Source organism: Lissotriton helveticus, chromosome 7, assembly GCF_964261635.1.
Source record: "Lissotriton helveticus chromosome 7, aLisHel1.1, whole genome shotgun sequence".
NCBI lineage: Eukaryota > Metazoa > Chordata > Amphibia > Caudata > Salamandridae > Lissotriton > Lissotriton helveticus.
In genome coordinates this window covers 1,582,999,102-1,583,018,349 of record NC_136068.1, presented here as the reverse complement: position 1 = coordinate 1,583,018,349, position 19,248 = coordinate 1,582,999,102, and the positions used below count along the sequence as shown (strand labels likewise).

The 19,248-nt window shown below is 45.9% G+C and overlaps 1 protein-coding gene across 1 annotated transcript in view; it reads left to right on the top strand.

Annotated features, from left to right (window-relative positions):
• The window catches only part of LOC144769584 (uncharacterized), a 334,720-nt gene that overhangs the window by 28,148 nt on the left and 287,324 nt on the right, over positions 1 to 19,248 (top strand). Inside the window, exons 9-16 of the mRNA XM_078653744.1 lie at positions 599 to 735; positions 1,186 to 1,312; positions 3,639 to 3,816; positions 12,136 to 12,236; positions 13,165 to 13,389; positions 13,968 to 14,142; positions 15,193 to 15,270; positions 16,928 to 16,980. Of these exons, the coding sequence (XP_078509870.1) occupies positions 599 to 735; positions 1,186 to 1,312; positions 3,639 to 3,816; positions 12,136 to 12,236; positions 13,165 to 13,389; positions 13,968 to 14,142; positions 15,193 to 15,270; positions 16,928 to 16,980 (1,074 nt within the window). The remainder of the gene's footprint in view (positions 1 to 598; positions 736 to 1,185; positions 1,313 to 3,638; positions 3,817 to 12,135; positions 12,237 to 13,164; positions 13,390 to 13,967; positions 14,143 to 15,192; positions 15,271 to 16,927; positions 16,981 to 19,248) is intronic.

Below are 19,248 nucleotides of genomic sequence, written 5' to 3'. Positions count from 1 at the left end.
CAGAATTTGTCTAAAAGCCAGGGCTGGCTGGGTCCAAACTGGTTTGGCATCGTGAGCAAAAGAACAATAGATTAAACCCAGATCTCTTGGCTGGGCGTGAGTGGTTGAAAAGTGTCAGCACTCCGTCCATAATTTTGTGTTTGCTATAAGACAGGTCAGCCAGATAGGATAGCACAATATTTGTGGCAGGCGAACAGGGCATGATCTTTGACTAGAGGTGAGTGACTGGTTGGAGAACGTCTACAAGGCCAGCATGTCTGATGATTAACCCAAGCATATATTTAACCATGGAGGGATTACAAGGATTGCCTGTTTATCCTCCCCTGCCAATTTACTATCCCACCTCTTCCTGACCTTGGCCCTGCCTGTGATCTGAAAGCGTGTGTTTTGGTTTAAGATGGTTTTCCATAGCACTGTTTTTTATGTATTTTCTTTTACAACTAGATGCAAGCATAGCGCGAAAGAATTGCAACCATTGCTTCTCCCTCACCACCCCTCTCTCCTGTACTCATCCCTCAGGCTCTCTCTCTCATACCTTCATTCCTCTGTCCTTGAGCCTTCCTGGTAGTTTTCTGACACTTTTGTCTTCCAACACTAGGCATCTGCTCGGTGAGCGGCTACCAGATGATCCGCACCTTTGATGGAAGCCTGTTCGACAGTCCGGGATCCTGCAGCTACATGCTGGTCAAGACTAGCAACTTTGCCATATTCCTGCACAACACGCAATGCGAGGAGGTTGGTACCCATGTGCAAAAAAGGGAAGGATGGGAAAGAGAAGCAGGGATGAACCAGAGGAGGGTAAACTAATGGTTGAAACAAGGACTTGAAAAGGAAAATTGAAGGATATAATAATATCCAAAGAGAAAAGAAGGAAGGCGTGGAGGTAGAGAAAATAAGGCAGACATTTAGAATAGTGTTTGGTGGGACTATGGAGTTTCTCATTGCTTCACATGACTATATATGTTGGCATTCTGACGGCTGTCACCGTTTAAAAAGAGGTAAACCTCTTCAGTCCATACACAATGCAGCAGAACTCTACGACCAGTTAAAGATGGATCCACAGACAAACAACGTATAGGTTCATAAGAGCAGGGGAGCACTCTGATCTGAATGGATAAGCTTCAGGTACATGTTTTCCACTGGCAATCAGCCCAGGTCCTAAATAATTTGCTCTTCTTGATCCAGAATGAAAAAGCAATCTGCATTCAAGCAGTAGAAGTCCACATTACCCCTCAAATGAAAGTGAAGCTCCTGGCTGATGGCAGCGTATTGACGGATAACGGGGTCATCGATCTTCCAATCCACACCAACGGTAAGCTATGGAACCACAAAGAACTATTCAGAGTACAGAGAACGCAACTCTCTTTCACCCTGCCATCTACACTGCATGCCCTCAAAAGAGTGGAAAATCGTGAGTGTAATTCCATTTTCAACCAGCAGCATGGGAGTCAATTCATCAACGTAATTAAAAGCAAGCTAATAGAACCTACTGGTGCAATATAAATATTTAAACATGCATTGATAGAGCCAACAAGTCTGGGGTCAGTGCAGTAATGTGTGTAGTTTTAGCACATTTGAGTGAGACACACAAGAGGAAGCAAACGGGAGTGGACAGTAAGGCCTATGGGTGTAAAGTAATCATCAATGCAGTTCAGTATAAGCACTCAAGTGGAGGTAAAGGGATACACCCACCAGTCAGTAGCTTTAGGTGAGAGATGAATAATCCACTGGGTTGAGCGAAGATGTGATTGGCAAAGTCTAAAGACAATGGCCAAAAGGGGCTTGTCGAAGAAAGTTAATGGTTGGAAAAGGTGAACTTAAAGCCCGTTCTATTATTCGATTAACATTTTAGCAATAGGTTTATATTGTTAAAATTGGTCAATTTGATAGGCCTGTTGTCAAAACTTGTACCTAAAAGCAATGTTTAATTATCTTATAAAAGTCGAAATGTGACCTCACTGCTCAACTACAGTAAAATAATCACTTCGCTAGTGTAATATTTTGCTACCTTTGGGTACTGATAACAGAATACCTCCTATTCATCAGAATCAGACAACTCTTAAAGGCAAGAACAGGAGCAGATTACCAAAGCCTGTTACATAAATAAAGCCTTGACTAGATTTTCAGCTCTCTTTTGTATATTTCTTTCCCTTAAATACCAGGACCTGATTTAGAGTTTGGAGGACGGATTAATGCCTGTCAGGGCGACTGAGTACTATACTCCATTGCCCTGATGGACATCCTATCCACAAGATGTTTGTAAGTCCCACGGACATCTCTCTATCTTGATAGGAAACACTGTCATGGCAGTTCCTGTCAATGTATTACAAGTTTGACAGATGGTACGGTCAGCTGACTGTCAAAGATCTCAAAAGGTTTTTGTTTTTCAAAAACAAACTTCCAAAGTGGGAGCTTGCTTATGGTTAACAAAAAAATAATGACCCACACCTCCTGGGTGATTTCTCACAGGATGTTCAGGTCATTATTGATTTTTTCCTGTCGAGCACAACCAGATTTTTCCTGACAGGGACAGACACTGTAATGCTCTGCTTCACAATGCTCCTGTTACGTGAGCAGGGGGAGGACGTATTCTACCTGCTGAGCCGATGTGGGCTCCATTGCCGGAATACTCATGATCCAACGGTATGGCAGGCAGAGTACTCTGTCACATTGTAAAGGTATTGGAAGTTACCTCTTCGTTCCATGACCTTATAAAGGAACTCTACATCTGCCTCAACGCGCTGTCCTCTCTTGGAACTTATGTTATGGTATTTTATCTGCTATGTAATTAAGCCGGAACGTAAAGATTTGAAAACACTGAGTCACCAGACCATACATCCCCCTTTCATTTGCACAACAACGTACAACCCAGTGCGCATAGTAATCGCTAAAAAGCGTTTCTTTCTAATTCCTTTAACCCCTTGCGTGCGGCCGTGATTCTGCGCCTGTGCGGCGTTTTTCGAAGTGGGCGGGTTCATGACGGCCCCCAGCCGTCAAAAGCACACGCCCACCGTGCTGCATGACGGACGGGGGTCGTCATCAGCACGCAAGGGGTTAATGCTGTTTTATGCTACAGTTAGTTTTTTTTACAACAGTACAAATTTGGAGGAGGCTGTAATTACAGGAAGGAACCATGGAAATGCCCCTCTCAAGTGCATTTGTCTAGCGATGTCAAAGGCAAATGTGTATTTTAGCTTGCAAGATTCAGGTTGTTCAGCTATCTCTGAAGGAACACATGAAAAAGGCAAAAACATTAAAACTAAGATGCCCACCCCTAATATGGTATAATATCCTGCTTTCTAGATAGATTATAGTTTGTTTTCCTTATGGAGCAAACCGACTGCATCCCCGCAGCCTCCCACGCCAGTACGGTAGATACAAAGGCAGAACCTGCTTGATGTTCATTGTAGATTAAGGGGTAGAGTAGATGTTGTTTCCCAAAAATGAAGTCTAATCTAGGGTCCGCGAATGATCGCTTCAGTCATCATGCTTGATCTTGGAAAATACACCTCAGGCTGCTGGACAGATATGTCATTTGTATGCTTCTTACTGCAGAGGTTTACACCCATTCCCTGTGCTTGAACTACTGTCCTCCTGCTGCTGAGTTGTGTTTTAATACGGGCTCTCTCTCTTTGTAGAATTCATCACCATTAGGAAAAGCTCCTCTGTATTCATGGAGGTTGTGAGCACTTTGGGCTTTGCCCTGCATTACGACTTCAAAGGCCACCGTGTGTACGTCATCATGGACACAGCCAGGAAGGAGGATACTAAGGGGTTGTGTGGAACCTTCAACGACAACCGCAATGATGATTATATGTGAGTAACCGTACAGCCCCCTTCTTTGTCAAGCAACCACTGCATAGTTAACAAGATTGTGAATCCAACTGTTGGTTCCACCTGTCTGAAGGTACAGATGCACAGTGTACATAGACCTGTTACTGTCCTCACCGACACTGAATCCTGGTCAATGCAGCAGAAGGCAGTCCATTCTCCTAGTGTATTTGGCTTTGCTTGAGTTGTGAAGTGGAACCAATGTTTTACAGCCTTGGAAACCGGCGTTTCGTCCTTGTGGACTTATCAGAAAAGCAAAAGCTCTGTTGGTGCAAATGATGAAAAACAATGCCAAACATTGACAGTGTCAACCACAGATGGTGGTCCGTGCAGAGGGGTCTTACCTTAGCTAGTGTTAGAGCAGTCTTGGGAAGTAGGGAACAGCCCTAGTCAGTGCTGGAGCAGTCATGGTCACAAGGGAGAAGTCCTTGTGTGAGGGCAGTCACGGTCAGCTTTGAGGGTTTTGGTGTGAGAGCAGTCTCGTTCAGCACCGAGGGCTCTGGTGTGAGAGCAGTCTCAGTCAGCACCTAGGGGTTTTGGTGTGAGAGCAGTCTCGGTCAGCACCGAGGGGTTTTGGTGTGAGAGCAGTCTCGGTCAGCACCGAGGGGTTTGGTGTGAGAGCAGTCTCAGTCAGCACCGAGGGGTTTGGTGTGAGGGCAGTCTCGGTCAGCACCGAGGGCTCTGGTGTGAGAACATTCTCGGTCAGCATTTAGGGGTTTGGTGTGAGAGCAGGCTCGGTAAGTAGGGAACAGCCCTAGTCAGTGCTGGAGCAGTCATGGTCACAAGGGAGAAGTCCTTGTGGGAGGGCAGTCTCGGTCAGCACCGAGGGGTTTTGGTGTGAGAGCAGTCTCGGTCAGCACCGAGGGGTTTGGTGTGAGAGCAGTCTCGGTCAGCACCGAGGGCTCTGGTGTGAGAACATTCTCGGTCAGCATTTAGGGGATTGGTGTGAGAACATTCTCGGTCAGCATTTAGGGGTTTGGTGTGAGAGCAGTCTCGGTAAGTAGGGAACAGCCCTAGTCAGTGCTGGAGCAGTTATGGTCACAAGGGAGAAGTCCTTGTGTGAGGGCAGTCTCGGTCAGCACCGAGGGGTTTGGTGTGAGAGCAGTCTCGGTCAGCACCGAGGGCTCTGGTGTGAGAACATTCTCGGTCAGCATTTAGGGGTTTGGTGTGAGAGCAGTCTCGGTAAGTAGGGAACAGCCCTAGTCAGTGCTGGAGCAGTTATGGTCACAAGGGAGAAGTCCTTGTGTGAGGGCAGTCTCGGTCAGCACCGAGGGGTTTGGTGTGAGAGCAGTCTCGGTCAGCACCGAGGGCTCTGGTTTGAGAACATTCTCGGTCAGCATTTAGGGGTTTGGTGTGAGAGCAGTCTCGTTCAGCACCGAGGGCTCTGGTGTGAGAGCAGTCTCAGTCAGCACCTAGGGGTTTTGGTGTGAGAGCAGTCTCGGTCAGCACCGAGGGGTTTGGTGTGAGAGCAGTCTCGGTCAGCACCGAGGGGTTTGGTGTGAGAGCAGTCTCGGTCAGCACAGAGGGGTTTGGTGTGAGAGCAGTCTCGGTCAGCACAGAGGGGTTTGGTGTGAGAGCAGTCTCGGTCAGCACCGAGGGCTCTGGTGTGAGAACATTCTCGGTCAGCATTTAGGGGTTTGGTGTGAGAGCAGTCTCATTCAGCACCAAGGGCTCTGGTGTGAGAGCAGTCTCAGTCAGCACCTAGGGGTTTTGGTGTGAGAGCAGTCTCGGTCAGCATCGAGGGGTTTGGTGTGAGAGCAGTCTCGGTCAGCACCTAGGGGTTTGGTGTGAGGGCAGTCTCGGTCAGCACCGAGGGGTTTGGTGTGAGGGCAGTCTCGGTCAGCACCGAGGGGTTTTGGTGTGAGAGCAGTCTCGGTCAGCACCGAGGGGTTTGGTGTGAGAGCAGTCTCGGTCAGCACCGAGGGGTTTGGTGTGAGGGCAGTCTCGGTCAGCACCGAGGGGTTTGGTGTGAGGGCAGTCTCGGTCAGCACCGAGGGGTTTTGGTGTGAGAGCAGTCTCGGTCAGCACCGAGGGGTTTGGTGTGAGAGCAGTCTCGGTCAGCACCGAGGGGTTTGGTGTGAGGGCAGTCTCGGTCAGCACCGAGGGGTTTGGTGTGAGGGCAGTCTCGGTCAGCACCGAGGGGTTTGGTGTGAGGGCAGTCTCGGTCAGCACCGAGGGGTTTTGGTGTGAGAGCAGTCTCGGTCAGCACCGAGGGGTTTGGTGTGAGGGCAGTCTCGGTCAGCACCGAGGGGTTTGGTGTGAGGGCAGTCTCGGTCAGCACCGAGGGGTTTGGTGTGAGGGCAGTCTCGGTCAGCACCGAGGGGTTTGGTGTGAGGGCAGTCTCGGTCAGCACCGAGGGGTTTTGGTGTGAGAGCAGTCTCGGTCAGCACCGAGGGGTTTGGTGTGAGAGCAGTCTCGGTCAGCACCGAGGGGTTTGGTGTGAGGGCAGTCTCGGTCAGCACCGAGGGGTTTGGTGTGAGGGCAGTCTCGGTCAGCACCGAAGGGTTTGGTGTGAGGGCAGTCTCGGTCAGCACCGAGGGGTTTGGTGTGAGGGCAGTCTCGGTCAGCACCGAGGGGTTTTGGTGTGAGAGCAGTCTCGGTCAGCACCGAGGGGTTTGGTGTGAGAGCAGTCTCGGTCAGCACCGAGGGGTTTGGTGTGAGGGCAGTCTCGGTCAGCACCGAGGGGTTTGGTGTGAGGGCAGTCTCGGTCAGCACCGAGGGGTTTTGGTGTGAGAGCAGTCTCGGTCAGCACCGAGGGGTTTGGTGTGAGAGCAGTCTCGGTCAGCACCGAGGGGTTTGGTGTGAGGGCAGTCTCGGTCAGCACCGAGGGGTTTGGTGTGAGGGCAGTCTCGGTCAGCACCGAGGGGTTTGGTGTGAGGGCAGTCTCAGTCGGCTGGGGGTAGTCTTAATGTAAGAACAGCTCGTAGTATTCGACAGAGCTCGTAGTATTCGAGAATCCTCTGCGCACAGGGAACTGTCTTAGTGCTCGAGCAGTCTCAGCGAGTCGGGGGAGCCTTTAGCTGCGGTCTAAGTCAGCAGGGAGGTCCGCTGGGTGCCAGAGCAGTATCAGTGACCAATCAGAAGTCTGAATGTTAGAGCAGTCTGTCAGAATGTATCAGTCTTAGTGCTGCAGCAATCCTAATGAGGCGATAGAAGTCAGTGTTAGAGCAGTCTCGTCGTCTGGGAGCAGTCCTAGTGTGAGTCCAGTCTCTGTGTACAGGGAGCAGTCTCAGTCATAGTCATAAGAGTCTTTATTTGGAGGCATAAAATACATCCATAAAAGCATCACACAGATCATACATGTCTCCCAAAATAATAAACCTATCTATATAGTCCATCATTACTCCAGTTTCGCTTAATTAACCTGTTATAATTATTTTACATACATATTACAAATTCTTGCTAGCCCAAACATATCACATTGTAAAAAGAAACGTGGATTATTCTCTGATCTAAAACCTACCATCATGTATTTCACATGATCTATATGCAACATGATAAAAACATAAAATGTAAATGTTTCACAAATGAAATCATACATTTATTCAGAGATAAACACAAGCTCATTTCATGAAGCTATTATGGTTGCAAAAGCTTATCATTTCATCATCTGTTAAGTACACTAATACATGGGAGTGTTTTGCCCTTTTGTCCTTTTAGCACCTCATACGTATTCTGAGAGATATTTGGACTTATTTTTCACATTGTCTTGGAACATTATAAATGTAAATGTAAATGTGGGATTCTTGTTAAGCGCACTCTTACTCTACCCGAGTGTCCTGGCACTGTAGACCTCTGGGGAACCCGTCCTGGTTTTCCCTGTGAGATGGTCCCTTTCTGGGTATCTCCAGGGTGAAACCAGGCATCCCCGGCGTCTGTGGGGGGGCCGTTGTAGAGATGAGGCAAGCTTAATGCCCAGAGTTGCCGAGTGTGTTCCCTGGTTAGAGTAGGCACTGAGGCGAGAATTATCGAGTCCGTTGACCCTGGTCCAAGACCCTGCCGCGTCGGGAATTGAACCCTGGTCCCGGGTCGTTCTCTGCTTACAGGTCTGCCGCCTCTAACCAGTGAGCCACACCACTCCAATATCAACATTAATTTTAGCTCTGCTATATTCCTTTTCTGCTATTTGCTTAGAGGCTCAAATATAGCTCTATCCCAAAGATGTGAGTTACATACAGATCCATATGGTGTTGCTCCCTATGGGTTAAAGACAAGACCACATACCAATGTATCAGTTTGCATTTATATCCTCTTGATGTTGCTGTCTTCGTCAATCAGCACTCATCTGTCTCATCATCTGTATCAGCCTTACTTATTCTTTTGTCCACTCCTATTCATTTTCGTTCCGTATTCTACCAATGTTAAGGGGGACAGAGTTCCCATCAGGCATCAAGCTCTGTTGTATAGATTAATCCCATTAATAATATACAAGAGGAGAAAGACATTAAATCCGGACTACCCATTTACACTCATACCTAGAACGCCTCTACTTAGATTACATCACTGCTGTAATAATCCATCAGATGTATTATATCATCACATCACTATAACAGGTGCTTTGGAAAAAAATTAAGTGCCAGGGCCCTCCTCAGAAGGCCACTGCAGGTTGCACCACTACTTTTTGATTAACAAACAAATGTAGTTAAGGTTGTATTGAAGACGGTACCTGTTTGAAGACTGCAAATGTGTTCAGAACATGCTAGGGACAGCATTAGTTTGGAAAAGGAAACTTGCATTAGTTCTTGGTCACTGCCAAGAGTGGAATTGTTCGGTTACACAGTCTAAAACTGAATTAGTTCAAGCTACCTGCTTTTTTCTGGCACACAATTCAGAACCTGCTTTAGTGGTATAATGTTGGAAGGTTGTATTAGTTCTGGTAACCTATCTAAGCCTGCTGTGTTTGTGGCACACTATTCAAAGCCTGCTTTAGTGGTATAATATAAGGAGGTGCATTAGCCTTGATAACCTATCTAAGCTTGCTTTGATTCTGGCACACCAATTAGAGCCTGCTTTAGTGGTATAATGTTGGAAGGTTGCATTAGTTCTGGTAACCCATCTAAGCCTGCTGTGTTTGTGGCACACTATTCAAAGCCTGCTTTAGTGGTATAATATAGGGGGTGCATTAGTCTTGATAACCAATCTAAGCTTGCTTTGTTTCTGGCACACCAATCAGAGCCTGCTTTAGTGGTATAGTGTTGGAAGGTTGCATTAGTTCTGGTAACCTATCTAAGCCTGCTGTGTTTGTGGCACACTATTCAAAGCCTTCCTTAGTGGTATAATATAGGGAGGTGCATCAGTCTTGATAACCTATCTAAGCTTGCTTTGTTTCCGGCACACCTTTCAGAGCCTGCCTTAGTGGTATAATGTTGGAAGGTTGCATTAGTTCTGGTAACCTATCTAAGCCTGCTGTGTTTGTGGCATACTATTCAAAGCCTGCTTTAGTGGTATAATATAAGGAGGTGTATTAGCCTTGATAACCTATCTAAGCTTGCTTTTTTTCTGGCACACCATTCAGAGCCTGCTTTAGTGGTATAATGTTGGAAGGTTGCATTAGTTCTGGTAACCTATCTAAGCCTGCTGTGTTTGTGGCACACTATTCAAAGCCTGCTTTAGTGGTATAATATAGGGGGTGCATTAGTCTTGATAACCAATCTAAGCTTGCTTTGTTTCTGGCACACCAATCAGAGCCTGCTTAGTGGTATAATGTTGGAAGGTTGCATTAGTTCTGGTAACCTATCTAAGCCTGCTGTGTTTGTGGCACACTATTTAAAGCCTTCCTTAGTGGTATAATATAGGGAGGTGCATCAGTCTTGATAACCTATCTAAGCTTGCTTTGTTTCCGGCACACCTTTCAGAGCCTGCCTTAGTGGTATAATGTTGGAAGGTTGCATTAGTTCTGGTAACCTATCTAAGCCTGCTGTGTTTGTGGCACACTATTCAAAGCCTTCCTTAGTGGTATAATATAGGGAGGTGCATCAGTCTTGATAACCTATCTAAGCTTGCTTTGTTTCCGGCACACCTTTCAGAGCCTGCTTTAACATAACATAACATAGTGAAGTGCATTAGTCTTGGGAACCTATATAAGCCGGCTTTGTTTCTGGCACATCATTCAAAGCCTGCTTAAGTGGTATAATATAGGAAGGTTGTATTAGTTCTGGTAACCTATCAAAGCCTGCTTCGTTTCTGGCCCACCATTTAAAGCATGCTTCAGTGGTATAATATAGGGAGGTTGCGTTAGACCTGGTGCACCATCCAAACTTGTGTTGGAAGACATTTCACGGAAAGCATTAGTCTCGGTAGGCGATTCTATTGCTACATCAGTCTGGGACGCTGCTTAATGTTACATCAGTTCTGATACAATGTTTCAAGACTGTGTAACACTGTTCTAAGGATGCATCCTAGACAATCGTTCCTTCTGTGTTTCCATCCCTCCCTTCAAGTCCAACTTCCAGCCTCTGGCCACGGGGGTTCCGCAGGGGTCCTCGCTGAGTCCCACGCTATTTAATCTCTATGTGAGACCGCTGGCTGATGTCGCCAGGCAGTGGGGCCTTACTTTGGTCTCATATGCCGACGACACACAGCTGGCGGTCACCCTCAGCGGGGACGCGGAACATGATGCCCCCAGGTTCCAGGCTGGACTGAAGGCGGTGGCAAGCTGGTTGACAGGGAACTGTCTCCAGCTTAATGCCACCAAAACGGAAGTAATGATTGTCGGAAGGGGAGTGGAGCTGTGGGGTGACCAATGGTGGCCTCCAGAGCTGGGACCAACTCCGACCCCGGTGTCGGAGGTGAAAAATCTGGGGGTTTGGCTGGACGCGGGCCTTACCTTTGTACTACATACTAAAAAAACAGCAGCCTGTTGTTTCGGTCTGTTGAGAGGCTTAAGACCAGTACTTACATTTTTTGATGCCCCAACCAGACAGCTGGTGATCCAGGCAACCATCATCTCTCGCCTGGATTACGCTAGCTCTCTTCTGGTTGGGGCCAACCAGGCTGAGTTAACTCGCCTGCAACGGGTTCAAAACGCTGCGGCTAGAGCAATTGTCGGCCTGCCCAGATTTTGCCCGGTGGCGAGTGTCCTTCGCTCCCTACATTGGCTTCCAGTGAGGAAGCGCATCCTCTTTAAGGTCCTCTGTTTGACCATTAAGATCTTGAGAGGTATAGGCCCTGAAATCTTGTCCAGCTGTCTTTCTTTCTATGTCCCCACTCGCACCCTCCGCTCTCAGGGCCAGGCTCTTGCTGTAGTCCCTAGATTCAGGCTCAGCCGCATGGGGGGTCGCTCCTTCAGTGTAAAAGCTGCATTAACTTGGAATTCTCTCCCAGTTGAAATCCGTTTGTTAGAGGACCTTATGACCTTTCGGAGAGCAATAAAAACTTTTTTGTTTTAGCTGCCCCCATTATGTCTTATCTTTTCCTGCTGTGTTATGTTCCTCCTTGTCTATGCGCCGGGACGCTCCTTGGCTGGAGTAGCTGTGCGCACAATAAATTAAAATAACATAACATAACATAACATTAGTTCTGGCACCCTATCACAACCACAAATTGGTTCTCGAATAATATCTAATGCTGCATTATTTCACTCACTTGCCTGGGATGGCCTTCATTCTAAAAGCCAAGTGAAAGATTGCATTTCTCCGCCTTGTATATTTCTTCTAGCATATTGTCTATTGATGCTTTGGTTGTGGTACATTATTCCAAGGCAGTGACTGTTCCTTCACATAAAGGGTGCATTAGTTCTGCCATACTATAAAAGACTTCAGAAAGTCACACGTGTCTGTAAAACGCACATTCACTCTTTGGGGAATCCTGGCAATGAATGACGAGGCTATCTGTTACCCAGGTCAGTGGAACTCTTTTCATGGACCTCGGAAGAGTGAAAGGGGGATGGGACTTGACCTTGGGACTTTGGGGTCAGACAGATTCCGGGAGTTGATGCATTAGTCCTCTGAACCACCAGGTCTAGCTTCAGACTTTCTGCACTATCCAGAGGTGGCACTCACTCAAGCACACTATTTGGAGGGGGAGCACTTTCATTTTGAGAGTCTGCCCTCAGATGGGCACTATGAGACTACATACCTGATGTACACAAAGTGCAGCTTGACTTTCAGTGCCAGTGATGCGGAGTGGATGGCTCTCTTGAACCCCACTGAACCCTCCTCACACTAGGGTACTGCAAGGCCATCTTATCATGAATGTTAGGCCTCTGCATTCAGTGCCTTAGCTGCTGTTGCCTTGTTGCTTCTCCACTGGGTCACCAGCCTGATAGTTAACCAAAGACACTGTTCCCTACCCTTATGATTTCAGAAGCTCCAATGGCATGCTGGAGAGTGTGGCCGCCATGTTCTCCGTATCTTGGAAGATGGATCAGTCCTGCACAGAGCAGCCCAAAGGGGATCCCGACCTAGGTGAGTCGCAGTCTGCTGGGCGCAACCTGTTCATCTTCGAATTATTCTATTCATATGTTCAAATAACAACCAGGTCAACATACATAAAATGAAGTTTAGGTCTAAAGAAAAACTGAGAAATAGCTTATGAATGTGTTCATTTATTGACTAAGTTGAGTTGCTTGGTGATGCTTATTCTAGCATTCATGAATGGTGTCATCGGGATAACGCTTGCCTTTGATTTGAGATACACGTGTAAAATTGTGGTTTATTTTCTAAAGAAATCAATGAAAACATAAAAAGAACACAACACACAACAACAAAGAAGAATTTTATCACACCCTTCATAGATCTTCAAAAACACACATGAAACTCCACCTCAGTGTCTAACGCAATGGGCTGGAGTTTCATGTGTGTTATTGAAGCTCTGTAAAGGGCGAGTTAAAATATATTTCGACTTATCACCACAAGAGGTGTGCCTGACGGTTTCCTTAGTGACAACTGACTCTGTACTAGCACGTGTTTCAGTGCTCAAGAGACTTAACCAAGGAGAGTATCTAGAATAAACCTAGAATTAGAAACGTTCTTGTACAAAAAACCTTATAGAAAGACTCAAATCCCCCCTACCGCTACTTCACGTGAAGGGAGGTGAGGGGGTCTTGCTGTTTCCTGCATGCTTAAGTCATTCACACCAATGTTAACCAAATGCTACGTTTTGGCCACCACACATAAAGCTGGGGCAGGGATGAAGGGTCCTTCCTCCTGCACCCAACCTCCTGGAGTGTTACATTGTTCTACCCCCTTGAATCTACAACTACCTTTAGCCTGAATATTGTTTGCTGAGGCAGGATCCAATGTATAATTCATTTAGGTTTGCAATTCTATGCTAGTTGTACTGCTTTGGCCTTGCAGCTTGTCCTTACTTACTTCCTTGTGTTCCCTACCACAGACGTTATGGTGTCAGCCAAGGATAAGTGTGACGGTTACCTGGATGAGTCTATCTTTGCGGACTGCCGCACTATCATCGACATCACCGGCTACAAGGAGTCCTGCGCCTCAAGCATTTACTTTGGAGAGGAGTTTGGTGGCATGTGTTCTGCGCTGGCAGACTATGCCTACCACTGTGGCTTTGCTGGCATCACTGTTCCCTTCCGTTCCACCTTCTCAGACTGTGGTAAGAGCACTTATACAAAGCACAGGTAAACACCCTGGGGCAGGTGATCTAACCCTGTCCAGTAGAGCATGCATCGCTCTATCACCACGTTAAACTTCCTCTCACTTTGCCCCATTCCTACTCAGGTTTGTTCTTATCCCTCATTTCTCCCTGTGTCACTCATTTCTATCTTAAGCTTCTTTCTTTCTCTCTGTATCACTGTTTTACTATCTTTCTCTCCCCACAACAAATGCTGGTGCTCACCACCTATGAGGGCCTGCCCCAATTAAGTACTGGCTGGAGACCCTTGTGTTTTTGTTTATTAGTAAAGGGAATATTAATGTGCAATGGAATGACACAATTCTGCTATTTCTGGACCTCACTGCACTGATGTTCTCATCGAACTTCTTGTTTGCCTCTCAGGGACTGGCTTATTGGCTGTGTTTCAGACAGATCTGATGTGTTTGTAAAGATCAGTTCCATGGTAGATTACCCTTACTCTGCTTCAATATAATGTAAATTGATGATGAGGCATCTAGATATATCATTTATTGCATAGCATTCTGCCTTCTAATATCTCTATTTATTGTTACATCTAGAAATCAACTGTCAAGACCCTCTGATCCCGGCCACTTTGTCGGAGTTCTCCAATAGAGATTGTCGAGAGTACACTGACCAACTTCTTGTGTTTCCTGCTGAATCCATGCTGAACGAGGTGTGTGTCTGCCCCTCCAACCAGTATTACGACTCTACTCTGGACACCTGCGTCGATGGGTAAGTGGAAATTTGTAACCCTAAAGGATCTCTATGAGGTCCTGGTCTTAAGAAAGATCATACCCAAATTCTATCTGCACGTCACATCTAGCTCAGGATGAGTAGCTATGCCAGTGCCCTGATTATCTGCTGCACACTAGCATTGCACAGTGCAGTGCCCACAATCACAATATTGAATGCACTGTGTGATACTTTGTGCTCAAATCAAACCCTTGCAGTAGGTTGCCACTTCCTTAGCAGGGAGCAACACCATTACTAACAATGGTAAGAAGGAGTAACAGATGTTGTATCTCATGGTTTTGTAAAGTACCTTTACTGCCATGTCTACTATGTTCTCACCTTCCGTATAATAGTGGCTGAAATAGACAGTGGAAGATGAGTACAGGTTGTTGCATCATTAGAGAGACTTTGGTCCAGCTGTTTGAAGATGTAAATGTAAATGTGTTGGACTTGTAAAGCGCACGGCTGCCCGTAAGCGTCCCGGCGCTTGCTTAGGGAACCCATCCTGGTATTCCCCTGTGAGAAACCCCGGCAGGGTGTCCACAACGTGAAAGCCAGGCATCCCGCCGCGAGGGGCCGTAGTGGAGATTAAGCTAGCTATTGCCCAGAGTCGCAGAGTGTGACCCCGTGAGTTGAGTAGGCACCAGAGCGAGAATTGTCGAGTCCGTGGAATTTTGAGCCCGAGACCCGCCGAGGCGGGGAATTGAACCCTGGTCCACGGTCGATCTCAGCTTCCGGGTCTGCCGCATCTAACCACTGAGCCACGCTTCTCCACTCTAGGATCTAGGATTCTGTTATTTCATGAAAATTGTGTTTTCAAATTAAATAGCCAGCTTTCTGCTCACATTTTATCACGGAAACATTTAGGGATTTGAAAGAACTCAGTCGCTTTGACTACATATTCACAGGAGGCTCATATAGAGATTTGGGGTCAGAGTGAGTTTTGGATTAAAACCTTGCAAAGATTAGGAGCCTAAGAAGGCTCTTTATCCCAGTGAAGGTCACATGCCTCACAGTGTTATTTCAGCGTTACTTTTTTCTATCTTTCAGTGACCAGTGCCCTTGCTATGCTAACAATCGCGTCTACAAACTGGGCGAAATGGTCAAGTTTCAAAATGGAAAGGAATGGTAAGCTTGTCTTTTTGAAAGTGACTACAAGGTGAACAGAACTCAAGTGACCTTTGAGTTATAATGAATGCTTCACTAGGTTTGAGTCACCTATAGCCTATCTACTAAAGCAGGATAAGTTCAAAGAATTTGCTGTCTTTTTAAGGGTATAGAATTTGTATTATTTTAGTTCATGCCACCAGACCGCTTTAGGTGTCTGTTGGCAATACACCTGTGGTATCCAATATAAATAAAAAATAGTTTTTTGGTCTGCTCTTGCTCATGATTCAATGGCTTCCTTGACTATCTGCTTCTGAATCTATAGCTCTTCTCCCTGTTCCTACGTCTGTTCCACCAAAGCAGTATTTAGGATTTCCTATTTTTGATTGGATAACTTGGATTTTTTTCTCTGCTGACCTCATGATCATGCATTGTGGTGCATTAGGGACTATTTTCTCTCTATCTTTCTCCTCCTTCTACCGGCTCCAAATTCCTTTTCTACCTCAGGTCTTTTTATGTGCAAAGTAGAGCTCCATCAATTATATGGGTATTCCAAGCATACTGTGCCTGCATGCATGAAGCTACTTATATAAAGGCAGGTAATCATCTTTGAATGCATTTTTTTTAACCATTCGAAGATGGCCACTTGTGCACAAGCCATAGCCATCTTGAAGGGCTTTTTTATAATGCTAAAGAAAAAGTATTCCAAAATGGATACCATGCCTGCACACGCCCAGTGGCCATTTGTTGAAAAATGCATTGGCAAGTCAATAGGTTAGTACCCCGAAATCACAGGTAAAAACTATTTACTTTGCCAATGCTTGTTATTTCTGTTCTCTGCTTTCAATTTAGCCAAACTGTTCTTTTTTCCAAGTAGTTAGCATCATATCAACCAATTAAACCTTTTTTTTTTTTGCACATTAACATCCTGACATAAGTCAGTGCAATTGATACATTCAGGCCCTATATATACATATATATATATATATATATATCTTTCTGCCAAGGTCTCCGTTTCTAGCCACAACAAAGACCCCTGGGGTAGTACTGATGGATTGTCCTGTCCCCAGATGTTATGTGGAACACTTCGTTTTTGTTAGTGCCAGATTCAGAACATTGTAAAAAATGTGGTCTGTTTTGCCATAGAGGCTACAAAACGAGAAAAACAGAGAGCTCCTGTTTTTTAGGCTGACTTTCATAGGAAAGCCTTGCATCTAGATTCTAGAGTATTATTGATTCACCAATCGGGGATGCTTTATGCTTCTGTCCAAAGCCCATCTGAAATCTTGCTAGAAACCAAGAGGATATTGGGGCAGATCCATGCTAGAAATCCAAGCCTGGGGCTTAACAACAGCACTTTGGTGGCTCTACAGTGCCGCTAGAGGTGGTGTAGTTTCAATTACATATACAAAAAATGCATAATGTATATGAGACTGATGCTGCTAATGTCTGTCTGGCCATCATGAAATCTGAGTTCCCTACAGAGTAATCACCTCTATTCAGATATTTTTCGGCACAGTGGACATGTTTGTGCTACCAGATCATTATCTCCAGCACTCAGTGGCCTGGAAGCATTTGCTAGTAGTTGTAGAGGCTGCTTTGATAGTACTGATTAGAGGACCAGACATCTATCTAATGTTAGAGTAAATGTAAACGTGTTGTTCTTTCCTCTCTTTAGTGGCTGCCAAAGAATCATGGAGTGCTCAGATGAAAATATTCCCACACCTAGTGGTAAGTTGAGTCTGGCCGGGAAGAAATGTTGAGTTGTTGGATGAGTGCTGTCCACCTCAGGTTAACTCTGGTGTCAGCAGGTTGTAAGCTAGTGAGATAGCGCAGCTGACTAATGCATCCTTTAAAGAGATCTGCATGTAACCTGTCGGTCACAGACTCCTACCCCCATGGGTCAACTTAGCCTTACTTCTTTCCCAAGTTGATCAAATGAGTACCGTTGAGCTGAGTAAGGATTAAAACCTGTCATCGGCACCTTCTGCATCGTGGAAGTCAACTAAATGGGATTTATTTTAGATTGTTGCAGCTGTGGTCTGTGTGTAGTATACACCTTAGTATGTATAGTGAAGGAGCAGTAGACTGAACAGAATGACGGTTTGAGAAAGAGCATAAACTGTCTTATAGAAATTGGAGTTTTAATTGGGGCATCCAACTCAATGAGAACATTAAAATCTACAATCATGTTACAGGACAGCGCTGGGGTTAGGAAGATCTAGAGAACTGGTTATCAGTGGTGCCTGTTTATTCATTTATTTAAAACATATATGGTGCTAAGCACTATTGACGTACGGTAAAGTCAACTAATAAAATGAAACGAGATAGAAGTCTAAAAATACAATTACAAATAAATATAAACAAGCATTTACAATGCAAAGGTTTCGCCTTTGGAAAAGTTAAAGCTATTAGCATTGTAAATGACAACATTTTTATTTATGTGTTGGTTTTGAAAACAGATAAATAAATGGCATAGCACTCTGCACTCCCTAGCCCTCCCTAGTCACTCTGCACTCCCTAGCACTCTGCACTCCCTAGCACTCTGCACTCCCTAGTCACTCTGCACTCCCTAGTCACTCTGCACTCTCTTGCACTCTGCACTCCCTAGCACTCTGCACTCCCTAGCACTCCCTGGTCACTCTGCACTCCCTAGTCACTCTGCACTCCCTAGTCACTCTGCACTCCCTAGCACTCCCTTGCACTCCCTCGCACTCCCTTGCACTCCCTAGTCACTCTGCACTCCCTAGCACTCCCTAGTCACTCTGCACTCCCTAGCACTCCCTAGCATTCTGCAGTCACTCTGGACTCCCTAACCAAGTTTACAATAAGTAAGAAAGGTTTGCTAGTCATGTATGGATTAATTACAATACAAATTGATATTACCAACCACTGCTTACGAGTATTTTTGTGGGACTTCTATTTTTTTTTACTTGCCTCTACATACCCTACGTCATTCTGCTATATGTGATTACACGGTTTTAAACCCTTTTCCTCCACTGTCCATGCTATCAACCTCAGAAGGATGAAAGGCGGAATGGACCCGCTGGGAGCTCTAACACGCAACCATAAGTGCAAACACAGGGTCTTACAGTGGGAGCATTAGCACACAAAGCCACCAGAACCGGTATTACGTCGCCGCTCACCAAAACACCAACATGCACACCAAAAATAGACAAAGCATCCAGCAGGTAAGAACTGCAACAAAAGCAGTACGCAGAAGCCCAACAAACAGAAAGCACAAACACGCAATCCGCCAGGACCGAAAACAATAGGGCAAAATGGGGGAAATCAACCAATGAAAGCTGCCAGGCAAATACCAGAGCAACAGGTGCCTGAAACCCCACCAGGAATGGAAATATGCACAGAAACATAAAACTCACCCAGAGGACGCAAGTCCCGTGGGACAGCACGACGAGATGGCAGAGTCGAAAAAGTGACAGGCAGCAGAAGAGCAGAGATCACCAAACAGACGCACAGCTGTAAAGCACTTTGTGTTGTAGCATGAGATAGAACGGAGCGCGCATGCGTGCAAGACACCGCCAACAAACAAACACGGCCAGAAAGCGATGTGTGGAAAAGTGACTACAACCCACGTTGACCAGAAATTAGACAAAGAATCCCACAAGGACATGAGCTACTCAATGGACACAAATAATGTACAGACCGTGCACCCCCGAACTGAGGAACGGCCGAGCGTGCAGCAACACTGGGACCGGGAACATTAACAAACTTGAAAACCTTGACCTGAAAAAGAAAACCCCGGACTTCAATGCGGTGGTAGCTAGAATAGCAGGGTGTCATCTGGTAACCCTAACACAAACAAATGAAACAAGCATTTACGACGCATTTACACACGGGCTCAGGGAGGGGGGACGGGCTCATGCAATAATTTTTCAGGTAATCCCAGTGAGTGGTTTAGTTCCAGTTTGTATTTCACATAGTTTACTGATTCTTCTACTCCATCAGAGTTAGTTATTCCCAATATGTTGCATTTTA